At 51.1% G+C, this 14,968-nt stretch overlaps 1 protein-coding gene across 2 annotated transcripts; it reads left to right on the forward strand.

Moving 5' to 3' along the window:
* Positions 1-1,982: 1,982 nt before the first annotated feature.
* Positions 1,983-14,193, forward strand: LOC144941805 (retinol dehydrogenase 12-like). 2 transcript variants are annotated; one of them, XR_013639271.1, is made up of 8 exons: positions 1,983-2,249; positions 5,277-5,395; positions 6,995-7,150; positions 8,664-8,768; positions 9,434-9,646; positions 11,251-11,440; positions 13,097-13,810; positions 13,895-14,193. XR_013639271.1 is itself a non-coding variant. In XM_078868255.1 (7 exons), exons 1-7 carry the CDS (start codon positions 2,176-2,178, stop codon positions 13,197-13,199), a joined length of 960 nt encoding a protein of 319 aa, XP_078724381.1. In that variant the 5' UTR covers positions 1,983-2,175; the 3' UTR covers positions 13,200-14,193. The 2 variants fall into 2 exon arrangements, 1 of the variants encoding a protein (XP_078724381.1); XM_078868255.1 differs by having other exon boundaries at positions 13,097-14,193.
* Positions 14,194-14,968: the final 775 nt, after the last annotated feature.

Below are 14,968 nucleotides of genomic sequence, written 5' to 3' on the forward strand. Positions count from 1 at the left end.
CAATCATCATCAGGTATAATGAAATAGCGACATAAAATCTAACCAGAAAACTATAGACAGACATATTAGCAGACAGATATCACCAAGATACATAGCGAGAGCAACACAGGTAACAGAGAGGGGTGATCGTCTCTGTGGGGTGGCCTTAAATAGACAGAGGGGGCGGAGGCAGAGAGAGGGAGGAGGGTTAGAGAAAAAATTAGCATATCAATGAGTGGTCAACAGACGTGGTGCTGCGAATGCGATGGCACGGCAAGCAAGCCTGAAAATCAGGAGGACACACTAAAATTAAATAACCTAGTAAAATATCGAAATGTAATGTAATACAACACAGAGGGTCGGTCAACACACAATTAACGCATAGCCTGGTTGATTACGTATTTCAAAGATTGCTAAGTTAGAATTTAAGTGTGAAAAATCTAAAGAGAGGACACAGGCAGAGAAAACAAGTCGCCAGAGAGAGAGAAAAAAGATAAGCTTAAAACTTCCCCGTAGAAGTGGTTCAATCTTAATTTTAGAACTTTCGTGACTGCAGGAATTATTATTTGTTTCTTTCGGTTAAGTCACGTCTAAAGATAAAATAATAAATTAAATTAAATAATAGAATACGACGTTTCGATTGCAACACAAGCAATCATCATCAGGTATAATGAAATAGCGACATAAAATCTAACCAGAAAACTATAGACAGACATATTAGCAGACAGATATCACCAAGATACATAGCGAGAGCAACACAGGTAACAGAGAGGGGTGATCGTCTCTGTGGGGTGGCATGATGATTGCTTGTGTTGCAATCGAAACGTCGTATTCTATTATTTAATTTAATTTATTATTTTATCTTTAGACGTGACTTAACCGAAAGAAACAAATAATAATTCCTGCAGTCACGAAAGTTCTAAAATTAAGATTGAACCACTTCTACGGGAAGTTTTAAGCTTATCTTTTTTCTCTCTCTCTGGCGACTTGTTTTCTCTGCCTGTGTCCTCTCTTTAGATTGTTCACACTTAAATTCTAACTTAGCAATCTTTGAAATACGTAATCAACCAGGCTATGCGCTAATTGTGTGTTGACCGACCCTCTGTGTTGTATTACATTACATTTCGATATTTTACTAGGTTATTTAATTTTAGTGTGTCCTTCTCCTGATTTTCAGGCTTGCTTGCCGTGCCATCGCATTCGCAGCACCACGTCTGTTGACCACTCATTGATATGCTAATTTTTTCTCTAACCCTCCTCCCTCTCTCTGCCTCCGCCGACCCCCCCTCTGTCTATTTAACGCCACCCCACAGAGACGATCACCCCTCTCTGTTACCTGTGTTGCTCTCGCTATGTATCTTGGTGATATCTGTCTGCTAATATGTCTGTCTATAGTTTTCTGGTTAGATTTTATGTCGCTATTTCATTATACCTGATGATGATTGCTTGTGTTGCAATCGAAACGTCGCATTCTATCATTTAATTAAATTTATTATTTTATCTTTAAACGTGACTTAACCGAAAGAAACAAATAATAATTCCTGCAGTCACGAAAGTTCTAAAATTAAGATTATTCATTCTTCTGAGAAGCAAATCGGCGACCCATCAACCATCGCCACACTGCCGACACCTTCCTGACACCAGCGGCAGGGAGAGAAGGGGAGAGAAGGAGACTGCGAGAAGGGCTGCGTACAGAACGAGAGAGAGAGCGAGAGAGTGAGCGAGAGGGGGGGGGGGTAACATAAAAGCAAAGTTATTTTAAAAAAATATTTAAAAAAAATTACGAAATGATGAACGAAGCAAAGTGCCGACTACACCGAGACATCTTCTTGTTTCCACTGATCGTAAATAAAGGGGAGAGAATGAGAGGAGAGAGAGAGCTCTGGATTCAGCAGGACCGACCCCCTTGCAACCCACCGGTGTTTCAGCTCGTTTCCGCATTCTGCGCGATTGCGAAAGGCAATTGCCTCTCGCCTTGACACACGCAATGCCCCCCCCACCAACACGCACACACCCCGAGTGAGTTGGGACATTTCTCCGCCCTGTACTTGGGGAGTTTGAGCTGTTCAAACAAAACCACCACCACCCCCCCCAACACACTCGGACACACAACTCACAAATACCGCGCGCGCCTCGGAATAACTGGAAGAGAATCATCCTCCGCGTCCCCCCGTCCACCACCGCCACTCTGCAACGATGGACGCGTGGACAATTGTGTACGCCACAGTGCCATCGATTCTGCTTCTCGCGTTCCTCGGCCCTCGCATACGGTAAGGGCTCTTGCAACCAACGCGTTCACCACTTCACTCGTCGCCTGTTCCACGCGGCACGCGCGCGCATCGTGGGATCGATCCACCCCTCGACGATGAACGCGTCCTGCCGTCCCGCGGCTGCGGTGTCAGTCATCACCTGTTGGCTCGGCGATGCTTCTTCACCAGACAGGGGGAGGGGGGGGTGTTAGCAGAACTCATTCGGATGCCACCAGACGGCTCAAGGTGGTGTAGGGACACTGGGACGCGGCGTGGTGGCGCAAACCACTGCGCCACCGCTCCCCCACGCTGCTGCTGCTCACCGCTCACCGCGGTTCCAATTTTACATCGAAATAAATGCGTCCATGTTCGAGCGAGCAAGGCTTTTTCGAGTGTGGATTCGCATTCGACTTGGTGCATTCGTCAACGCATCGCGAGTGGGGGAGGCGGAGTCGGTGGTGCCGTGGTTATCGCTGCGTCGCCACGAGCGCCTGCCTAGGCCGTGAGTGCAGGTCGTGCAGGCGATGAACGTGAAGGATGTTTTGTCATTCGACTACGCTTCAACCACGCGGGCAGCATGTGCTTTTTCGCAAGGCTGACATCCACCAACCAAATGGATTTTCTCTGCCTGGCAGCAGCCTGCGTAGCGAATCCGCTTAGCGCGGTGGCCGGCCCCATCCACGCACGCCGCAGACTCAAAACCCCCCTTGGCGTGGTTTTCCGCATTTGCCACGAGATCGGGCGAATTGCGAAGGGGCCTTTTTCTCTCTCCCTTGGGCACTTTAACAGCACGTACAGAATGCAACGTCACGGCCGCATGACCATTCACTCGTAAACTAACGAATCTATCACACACTGCTTTCAACACTTGCTATATAATTCGGGCAATAGATGACAAGCCCTGCCCTTTAGTCAATCCACTGCTGGATGAATGCCTTCTCCCCCCCCCCACCTCTCCCCGCCGCAAGCTTTCAGAGATTAGCACGGTCGGCTACGTACGGTGCGAAAGAAGTTCAACGTACATCTTATCTTCTCTATATATAACAGGCAAAGTTGTGGGTATGTGTCTCTGTTCAAAATGTTTAGCGTACTTCCCGACATGCAACAAACTTGAAATTTGCCATGTGGGTACTTTCCAGACTGTACACCATGCACAAATGATAAAAATACACTTTTGTTTTTTTTGGGGGGAAGGGGGGGGAGCTCAATAATGCAGATATTTTTTGCACGGCAAGTGACTTGTGAGGTCAAATCTGTCACGTGACCCGCGCGTGTGGAAGCGTCACGCATTGCAGTGTAGCGGTTAGCGCGCTGCGCTACGAACCTGGCGACCCGAGTTCGATTCCCGCTCACGGCCACCACCGGTGACGATTATTTGAACCGGTCCTGGGCCTCTCCTAGGTCGACTCAGCCTCAAACGAGTAACTGGTGTGGTGTGTGAACATCGCCACTGGGGAGACAAAGGCGGTCGGGCGTGGTGAATCCAAGGCCCGGGCGAAGCCGGGTAGTAAAGCTAGTCCATGATATACTAACATACACACGTGAAGATTGTTTGACCATATCTCTCATCATGCTGGCCTGTGCGCGGGACGACGATCAGATCCGATTGCTCGCCACTGATGTTCGCCGTTGGCCACGATTCAAATTCTGGTTGCCGGGTGCATTTCAGGGCACACACACACGCCACCAAAATGGGTCTTTATCCAGCAGTTGATTGACAAAAGGCTGAATAATTATGACAGTATATTACAGAGTCAGCGAAGAGTTCCAGGAAGACTGCGTGTGACAGTTTTATGAGTCGGGTCGGTGAGAGAGCGGTAAGAAACTCAGGCCTTCTCACACACAACACAAGGAGTACAGACATATCTGCACACATTCCATCAGCCACACGGAATTCGAATTCTGGTAGCGGATCATTTCAGCAGCAGCAGCAGCATTGTGGTTCAACACAAGCAACAACAGAAACCCCCAAACTCTGGACCGGTTTTGACATTCAGCGTCTCATGAGAAACAAGGACACTGGGGAAAAAAAGCTCAAACTCTGCACCGATTTTGACATTCGGTGTCTCATGAGAAACAATGACATTGCGTTTTCATCATCATCAGGCAGCCAGCAGGCGACATGGGAGGTAGCGCCGTTCGCCCAGCTTGTAGAAATCATCGCCACCCCCTGCTCGGTGATGCAATCCTGGTTAAACAAGCGAAACCGCACGAATAAACACACCGACAGGCCTTTGACCGAATCGCTAGGAATGTGCTAGATCTTCAGAGCCATGGAGCACCGATTGAGCCTCGGATGGGCCTGGATGGTGGTCGACCGCCGTGCACGGTGACAGGTTGTCATAGGCTGCTACGGGCGCTACGAGTGATGGGCCACAGGAGGAGAGTGCGCACAAACATCCATTGTTGTACTCTACTTCTGTGCCCACCCACGTCTAATGCTCCCTGCCGTCAAAACCTGCACTGACCGCAATGGCGTGGTGCTGGCTTATCAGCCAGCACCACTTTATTGACAGCCAGCACCACTTTATTGACAAAAAGGGCTGGACGTGTCAGTAAGTCAATCTCACATGGCAATTTGTCACGCTAATCGGACGTAGCTTGAGTCCCAGGGTTAATATTCAAGCCACCAGCGTCTGAACTGGGCCTCTCAAATGTAGTGCAATGATGGTCTAAACCAGGTCACCGATGAGTATGGCCAAGTAAGTCCCATGATCCCCCCCCGCCCCCGGTGTGGAGAGGCCCTCACCCAGAAGTGCATGTCCAGGCATACTTATGATTTGGACGTTCGTGGCTCAGTGGTAGAGGGAGCGAGCGGCTTGCGTATCGGAAGGTCGCGAGTTGGAGTCCCACTTGGTGTCAATAAGAAAAAATGGACACCACTTTTTGTGGATGTCAACTGCGGTTGGCCTATGGATAGACTCATTCCCATCGGTAGGAATGAGGAGTTTGCAGCAAAAGCAGCAGGGCTGTGAGTGGGAGATGAGAAAATCACTCTGACCTTTGCCTTTAAATTGTAACTGTAAAGCTGTCTCATTTGTCTTTCAGGCGCTACTTTTCAGGTGGCATTTGCACCAGCAAGGCTCAACTCAACGGCAAGACGGTGATCATAACCGGCGCCAACACTGGCATTGGCAAAGAAACCGCCCTTGATCTGGCCAAACGAGGTGGGGAATACTTCATAGTTTTTTCTCGAACGTAGTTCATTCTTAGCTCATTCTGAGTTCTCCATTGGAAGATTGTCCGGATTGTAAATTAACGATGCTTGTTCTAGTCCGGTCCATGGTGCCTTGTAGTCGCATGGCTCAGGATACGTTGCAGAATATATTGGTATGCCCAAAGAACAGCAGCATTTTCAGGGGATGAAAGTGGTTGAAAAATATATTCATCTGGATTGACATTGGTCAGCAAATTTTTATTTTCTAATATTAACAATGGTAATGTTGTTAGTAATTGCATGGAACACATTTAATTCTAGTTTTTCGTGAAACATATGTGATATCCCATTGACAGTGGTGCGTTAGCGCAAATAACAACACCTCAACACGTTCTTCAAAGCTATAAAGAAGAGCCATTTCCAAAACTTTGCCTATCATGCAATTTTTATATTTCCTTTTAAGGACAGTGTTTTCGACCAATGTGTTGAGTTATAGTTGAGTTTTATTTGTATATGTTTTTAAAGTGATTTTGAAGTGATGTGTTTTCTGGAAATAAAACAAACTTTGATACTGGCCAAAAAAAAGGTCTCGTGTTAATATAAATCGTTTAACACGTAGACTTTCGCGACAAATATCATCCATAATACAGGTTTTTTTTGGGTTAGATCGCGTAAAAAAAAGTGTGCCGTTAAACCCGCCACCACCCGAAGCAGCCAATGAGTAAGGTTTGTCACGGAAACAGAACGTACCGATTCGTAACTAGTACAGCACACCGGTGTGTCGGCGAGCAAATACACAACATTTACAATCTGAGTACGACGTTTTGCCAGTAATTACAACTAGCTTCATCAGGCGGACAGCCAAAATAGTAACAAATTGGCATGTTCTGTTGACGTGACAAACCTTACTAATTGGCTGTGTTGGGTGGTTGGGGGTTTAACGACGCATTTATATTTACGCGATCTAACCCAAAAAATACAACCGACATTATGAATGATATTGGTTGCGAAAGCCTATGCGTTAAACTGATTTGTTTCTGTATTGTTTGATGTTATAACGTTCTGACATGCCCCGATCAGACATCTGTGAAAAATATCTTTATAGCTCGTCAGATGACTCCAGTATAAATAAATATTCTGATTCTGATAGATCACAATGTCCCTTGAGTACAGACACCACCCGTACACCTGTTTAACTTTGGTTATTTCGGTAAAGTCACGTAGGTATAAATTAAAATAAATTAAATCACGACGTTTCGGGCGCAACACAAGCATCCGTTATCAGGTGGGATAACCACAGCAAGAAACAATTGCTGTGGTTGTCCCACCTGATGACGGATGCTTGTGTTGCGCCCGAAACGTCGTGATTTAATTTATTTTATTTTATACCTACGTGACTTTACCGAAAGAACCAAAGAGTATGGATCCCTGCAGTCACGAAAACTTCAAATCTAAATTCACCCGTACACTCGTTTAACTCTGCCGATGGCTAGCTCGCTCGCTCGCTCGCTCGCCTCGCTGGCTCTCTGGACCGCCGGCTCGAGTGCCGGCGCTCCGCCGCGCCGCTTGCATACTCACTCACGCTCGCTCGCACGCGCACGTCGGCCAGGTGCGCGCGTCATCCTGGCGTGCCGCGACGTGGAAAAGGGCAACGTGGTGGCGGTCGGCATCCGCGTGGAGACGCACAACCCGCAGGTGCTCGTGCGCAAGCTGGACCTGTCCAGCGTCGCCTCCATCCGCGAGTTTGCCGAGCGCATCAACAAAGGTCGGTCAGTCGGTCGCTTTCTCGGCCCATGGCGGTCAAGTGAAAAATGTCGCGGTGGTTTTTTACGCTCGAGCCAGCGTTGAGCCACGCACAGCTCATCTCCTCTTTACACTGCCCTGAGCCAGTGGTGTAATTTCCCATATTCGTACGGCGGAGGGCAGTCTTTCCAGAGGACGGTGTTCTTCATTGCAAGACCCACGGGCCACTGGCGGTCCCTGGTGGCTTTTAGTGCAGCCGCTAACGTGCGGCCCCCCCGACAATACACAAATGTGAATCATTTTGTCTTGCAGGCGGTGTGACGGCCCTCGCACTGATGTTTTACCCTCTGAAAATTAGTGAAGAACACTGCCATGGGACAACCACCGTTGAGTTGCCTGGGAAATGGCAGCACTCATTTTATTGATACCAGAGGGATGGCTGAGTCACAAGCCAATCCGGGTTTGAATTCGTAACCTTCAGACTGCAAGCCCCTTGCTCTACCACTGAGCATCCCGGCCGGTTCTATGGGAAGAGACCTTAGCTCTGGTCGTTCATGATACCCATGTCTGAGATGCTGAATCAGCGCTGCTGAGTTTTTTGTTTAGTCCACGGGTGATTAAACAAGGCACTCGAATAGAGTTAGGCGAATGGTCTCAATTCAGTTATCAATCGTCGTTTCCATCGCCATGATCAATCCAATGCTGGATGACGGCCTCCACAATCCGTCGCCACCTGTCACGGGCCTGCCTTGCAACGATCCATCTGGAACCTGCACATGGGCTGACCATGTGCAGGTTCCAGATGTGTGTTCCGTTTCCAGTGATTTTATTGTGCCCTTCATTTGGCTCAATTCCAGCTCTGAGACTGACAAATAATCGGTTGGACCGTCATATAATGAACGTTACTCCCTGTGGTAAAGCAGGTGGGAAACACATTCCTGCGGAGGGAGCTGGTAGGAACGTTGGGTTGCTCGGTCAATGACCAGGGTCAACGGCGGCGTGGTGTATTCCGCAAATATGGCCGACTGTGAGGGCGGGCACAAGCCGGCGTGAGTAGGTTAAACGTTGAGTTTTATAAGGGCACCACGGGGTGACCAGCCCCTCCCCACCCAGCCCTACCCCTCCCACTCCCCACCCTCCCCACCACCCAGCCCCTCCCCACCCTCCTCACCCAGCCCCTCCACACCCTCCCCTCCCCACCCTCCCCTTCCCACCCATCCCCTCCCTGCACGATGGGCACAATAATCCCCTGTGGGCTGGTGTAACCAGGAGGTTCCTACCAGTAATATCTACCCCTTTACCATGTGAAGCAGAGATCACGTGAACGACCTTCAGAATTAACTCTGTGTTGTCCACTTCGCAGGGCCATTCTCCAAACGCAAATAGTTGCACAGCTCTCAAGAGATGTTTCCGAATGGATTCTCAATCTCACGCCACGACACCGATGAATTAAATTGGCGAAACAAAAACTTTTGAAAAATATACAACTCGCACAGTGTGCCTGATGCTGTTGTTCCTTTTTTTTTGTCCTGCAGAGGAGGAGAAGCTGAACATTCTGATCAACAACGCGGGCGTGATGACATGCCCCTTCTCCAAGACCGCCGAGGGGTTTGAGATGCAGTTTGGGGTGAACCACCTGGGTAAGGTGCCGTCTCTCCGCCAGCCCCTGGCTCCGGCACAGCCTCTGCTTGCCCAAACCTCATTCGCTATGTCCGGCACGTTTCGGAACGAATGGCTGGGATTTTTTCTTTTTACGTAATTTATTTTCATTCCAGACCTTGCAATTGAGTTTTATGCAAGTTGTGTTTAATTGTATGTGTTTGTTGAACTTCTTTCGCACCGGAGGTAGCCAACCGCGGTAATCTGAGGTGCAAAAATTGAACCATGCTTTGAAAAATTATGAATGAGTCTTCACATTCAAGAGATCTTCCTGCCTACAAAACAACCTACCTACTACCTGAAAAATAACCTATCCACCCACCCACCTACCTACCAAATCACCTACAAACCTACACATCCACAAATCCACCCCCCTTCTTACCTACCTACCTATCAAATAACCCATCCACCCACACACAACATGCACCTACTACTCATCCACCCAACCATCCCCCTACCTGCCCACCCACCTACCTACCTACCTACCACCAACTTACCTCCCTATCAAATCACGCATGCACCCACCTATCCACCCAGCTACTACCTGCCCACACACTGACCCGCCCCCCACCGCGCGAACCAAACCACCCAGCCGTCTCGATCGACCCATGCGCTTGTCTCCTATGTTGGCGTGTGCCCTGCGTAGGTCACTTCCTGCTGACTCACCTCCTGGAGGACCTCATCAAGCGCTCGGCGCCCGCGCGCATCATCAACGTGTCCTCCCTCGCACACGCTTACGGCAGCATCCACTTCGAGGACCCCAACTACGAGCGGCGCTCCTACAGCCGGCACGGCGCCTACTGCCAGAGCAAGCTGGCCAACGTGATGTTCACCCGCGAGCACGCCCGGCGCCTCAAAGGTACCTCCGCCGCCTTGTGTAGCTACCTGCCTGCCTACAGAGGCGCTCACTTGCCCACCCAAGTGCCCGTCCACCCGTCTACCCACATGCCTACCCGCCTATCGAACTACCTACCTACCTACATCTCCACACGTACCACACCTAAGCACCTACCCAACGATGTCCCCACCCACCTAACAACGCACCCACACGCACCCATGCATGCACCCACCAATACACCCACTTATTCAATAATGTACTCGCCTACCCACGCACGCATGCACGCACACAGCTGCCCATCCACCCACCCACCCATCCACCTATACACCTATTCATTTGGCATTACCACAACAACAGCCACCATTTACCAAAAAGCGGCAGTGACGTCACCACGGCATTTGTGCCAGGCTAGTCGCCCTTTGAGGCCACTTGTAGTGTCAAAGTTCCGCTGCTAGTAGGAGGTCACAAGACAGACCCAGGTGTTATGGGTTGACTGAGACGACTCGCAGATGCGCACCACCTTCACTCCCCAGTGTGCCAACTTGACGGTATTCCGCTCGCTGTTGTGACTATCACTCCTCCGCATTCCGTTGGAGGGCAACTGCCTCCACCTACCCAGCAGCGTCCTTCACGAGCCTCCTCCGTACACAACTCCTACACTCAGCCACGACACCCACTCACCCAGCTGGACACATTCCCAACAACGTACGTATTGTTGTCTGTACGAATACATATACTATACAGACAGTGCGTGTGTGGAGACAGTGCGGGTGCAGGAACAGTACGTGGCCTAGTGGTCACGAGGGGTAATTACGGAGGGGGAACCATCTGGGAAGTTCGGGAACGGGCTAGAGGGTTCTAAAAAGGGGGCGTCGTCGGGGGCGGAGTGAGGGCCACGCCGGGAATAAAAGGAGGTGAGAGGCGACGTTGGGGGCTGCCGTGGGTCGACTGTCTCCACGCCATCCTGTCTCCACGCCGTAGCTGTCTTTGCGTCGTCGCCGCTTGCGTGCCATTCCTGGCACAAGTTATCTGCCTGTCATCCTTGAACAAGTTATCTGCGTGAAGCGCCCTTAAATAAGAAATAAAGAAACCTCTGCAGTTTGGGTCGTCCGAGAATCATTACACATATGTAGAGGAGTAAAATGGGGACGTGACGTCAGGTGTGCCGTTCAGTGCGATGACGTCACGTCTCCTAGGGTACTTAAGGGAGACCCCGTGACATAAACGGGGTCACTGTGGGAACGGGTAGAGTAAGCAGGGTGAAGAGGGAACCAGGGGTAGAGAGAGGGGATCGAATGGTGAGTCTGGGGAGAAGCCGGTGGTAGCCGTAGAGGTGCTTCTCTCTCCGCTCGGTGGAGTCGGCAGAGTCCACGATCCGACACGAGAGAGAGAGAGACCGGAGCTAGCCGGCAGGGACCCGGACTCAGAGTAGGATCCTTAGCCCCTGGGAGTTGTGTATCCCTGTGTGTTATTGTTAAGCTTTAATAAACCCTCGGCGAAAGCCCATAACACTACCTCCGTCTCCGAGTGCGTCCGTGGGAGCTTCTCTACACGTGTATACAACACGCGTTGAAGCGTCTCATCGTAGCTGCCCGCCGCTGTCTCCGCTCGCGCTCCTCCGCCAGGCACAGGCGTGACGGTCAACTCGCTGCACCCCGGCTCGGTGATGACCGACCTGCAGCGCCACGTGGGCGTGGTGCACGCCATGCAGCGCATCCTGTGGCCGATGAGCAAGTCCCCTGCGCAGGGCGCCCAGACCAGCATCCACTGCGCCGTGGCCGAGGAGCTCGCCAACGTCACCGGCATCTACTTCAGGTGTGTGTGTGTGTTGGTGTGTTTTTCTTTTTTCTTTCTCCGGTTGGAAACATTTAGGCTGGCCTGCCTACGATCCATCCTGGGTTTATCCAGGCTGGATTGTGTGAGGAGCTCACAAATCCTTGAAAGATCTGGGCAAAGTCCCATCGGTGAGCTCCTCCGGCAGGCAAGGCTGCGTTGGCTGGGTCATGTAGCCCGCATGCCCAGCCACCGCATGTCTAAACAGCTTTTGTTCGGCCGGATCGAGGGGGCTAAACGGTCGCGGCACGGGCTAGAGAAGAGATGGAGTGATGTGGTACAAGAGGACGTGGAGCTGAGTGGACTTGCCGATGACTGGTACCAGCGGTGTCAAGATCGGCCTCTGTGGAGGAGGCTCGTGAAGGACGCTACTGGGCAGTTGGAGGCAGTCGCCCTCCAACAACAACGGAGGGCGGAGGAGCGACGCTCACAACGAGCGGAGCGCCGGGTGGCTAAAGCACAGAAAGTTGGTACAGTAGGGGGCACAGGTGGTGCATCAGCCAGTCATCTCGGTCATCTCGGTCAGTCGACCCGTGGCACCTGCTGGGTCTGCCCCGTGACCTCCTGCCAGCGGGCGTTCGACACTTCACGTGGCCTCAAGGTGCACTTGGCCTGGCACAAGCGTCGTGGTGACGTCACCGCCACTTAGTGGCGAATGGCGGTTGTTGTTGTTGTTGAAGTGTGTGTCTGGCACAAACGCTGTGGTGACTTCACTGGCACTTCATGGCGAATGGTGATTGTTGTGCGTGTACGTGTGTGTGGTGGTAAGTGCACCGTGTTGAAAACCCGGCAGGGGCCCCGAGTTTGATTCCTGGTTACGACCAACATCAGCGCAGATTTAAGAGAGCTACCTCTTGAGACCCCTTCTCCAGGTGACGTCTGGTCCACACAATAGTCGGCAGCACTCACCCAGCTGCTCTGCACATGAGAGCAGTGTTCAGTGCATGGCAGGCAAACCGACACTTTAATTCCCAGAGGATACTTTAGATTTGGAGTTTTTTCGTGACTGCAGGGATCCATACTCTTTGGTTCTTTCGGTAAAGTCACGTAGGTTAAAAGAAAACAAATAAATGAAATCACGACGTTTCGGAGGCAACACCAGCTTCCGTCTTCAGGTGAAACCGTCACAGCAAAAATTACTGTATCAATTACTGTATCACTTGAAATTACTGTATCAATTACTGTATCACGTGATACACTAATTTTGCTGTGACGGTTCCACCTGAAGACGGCAGCTTGTGTTGCCTCCGAAACGTCGTGAATTAATTTATTTGTTTTCTTTTAACACACGTGACTTTACCGAAAAAAACAAAGAGTATGGATCCCAGAGGATACTTTAATATGCCCGCACCTCCATTTAGCACGGTTGGCTACGTACGGTGCGAAAGATGTTCTGCATGCATACATACAGGTGGAATGTAGCCAATTTAAGCGCAGCACCATATCAAATGTGATGGGTGTTTTTGTGCATCCATTGGTGAAACGTCAACCTCGCCGCACTCGAGAACCTTCTCTTGACGACAGACGGCGGCCGAAACGTCGATTCGGATCCCAGCGTCTCAGCGGTGCCGCTTGAACTCTTGACCTCTGAGCCACCCCGGGCACCTCCCAACGTTGTCCGTGTTGTTTCCGTTCCAGCGACTGTGCCCCGAAGAACGTGTCGTCCCTGGCAAGCGACGACGCCGCTGCCCAGAAGCTGTGGACCCTCAGCTGCAAGCTGCTGGGGATCAAGTGGAACTAGGCAGGGGGCTCATACTGATTCTCCCGTTTTAAATCGGGTTCTACCCTGCCGGTAGATGTGTAATGAGAGAACGCCATCCAGTGGGTGTAACTGGGTACAGGCACTATTATGTAATCAGCATCCAATCCTAAGAGGGAATAACATCTTGGCCAAAAGTGACGGGCGGAGTCGAGAGAGATGCTTCGGGAACCATCGGGAAGGTTCCACGAGGGGGGCGTGGCTAGAGGTGGAGCTTAGCTCCACCGGGGAAAATATAAGTAGAGGCAGGGGAGGACTCGTGGTCGGTGTGGGGAGCCTGGGGTCCGTATAGGCCTCGGCAAGGTAAGGTAATTGTACCCTTTTTACTGGGTAAAAGGGTAAAGGTAAAGGGTAAAGGTGTCGACATGCCAAGGGGTAAGGGTAAAGGGTAGGGTAAAATTTAGGCTCGTTGCTTTTTACCTTTTACCTTACCTGCTAAAGGGTAAAAGGTAGGGTAGAGTGATTGTATTGAGGTAAGGTAAAAGGTAGGGTAAAAGGTAGGCTCGTTGCTTTTTACCTTTTACCTTACCTGCTAAAGAGTAAAAGGTAGGGTAGAGTGATTGTATTGTGGTAAGGTTAAAGGTAGGGTAAAGGTAGGCTCGTTGCTTTTTACCTTTTACCTTACCTGCTAAAGGGTAAAAGGTAGGGTAGAGTGATTGTATTTTGGTAGGGTAAAGGTAGGCTCGTTGTTTTTACACTTTTACCTTACCTTGCCGAGGCCTAGGTCCGGACTGCGTCGCTGCTCGTCGATTCCTCTCTTCACCATCGACCACGTGACGGGTTCCCCAGTGAAGCTCGCCTCTTCTCCCCGGCACGCCGCCAGACAACGGCGAGACCGGGGGGGGGCGGGGGGGGGGGGAGCGAACCTCGCTGGTGAATCGGAGAGAGACGCCTCGTCCATGGCGTCGTGAGAAGGGAAATGACCCGCAGAGGGGAGGAGAGGAGCTGTGCAGTACTACAGTTAATAAAGAAGCACTCTTGCAACTCTCGTCGTGGAAGTCGTTTATTACGGATACATTGAGTCACGTGTGTAAGAATCAGGGGGTGGGATTTAGTTTGCGCTCTGCTGCATAGCTTGAAGGCATTGATGCCTCAGCTCTCTCTCTCTCTCTGTCAATCCGTCGTCTTTATCGGAGGGGCCACTATAAATCTCCAATCCGCTTGAGGCTTTCGTGCAATGATGTGTTGCTACTAGGGCGGTGGTTCTCAACCTGTTTGTTATTGCAGCCCCTCAATCAAGACCAGGGTCCTCAAGCCCCCCCCCCCCTCACCCCACTCGTGCGCTTGAACATCTCTATCGGTGTCTTGTGTCAGGCACGTGTTGCACGTTGTGAATCAGCGGCGCCGATGTTCCCCGCGCGAGATTCGACACTTTTCCTGCACGGTGTCCATGCCGCAGCCTGCCCCACCACTTCCCCCCCACTCCACCCTGGAAGGCTTTCCTCCAAGTTGAGAACCGCTGTCTTGTGGACTTCTTCTCCAAGCCTGCAAGAGCGAGGTGGGCTCACAAGAGGGCAGTACAGAGCCCCTAGCAGACAGCCAGAAGCCTCCTGCCAAGGCGCCAGAGGTCTTAAACGGGTTTTGATTCCTTACCCGGTTACCCGTACCCGGCCGCACCAGGGTCGCAAACGGGTACCCGTACCCTACTCGATACCCGGCTACCCGTACCCGGCCGGGTAGGGTACGGGTACCCGATTGCGACCTCTGGGATGAAGCCATGTTGCAGGCGCGGGTGGGTTGATTCTAGGAAC

The sequence above is a fragment of the Lampetra fluviatilis genome, chromosome 25, assembly GCF_964198595.1.
Source record: "Lampetra fluviatilis chromosome 25, kcLamFluv1.1, whole genome shotgun sequence".
NCBI lineage: Eukaryota > Metazoa > Chordata > Hyperoartia > Petromyzontiformes > Petromyzontidae > Lampetra > Lampetra fluviatilis.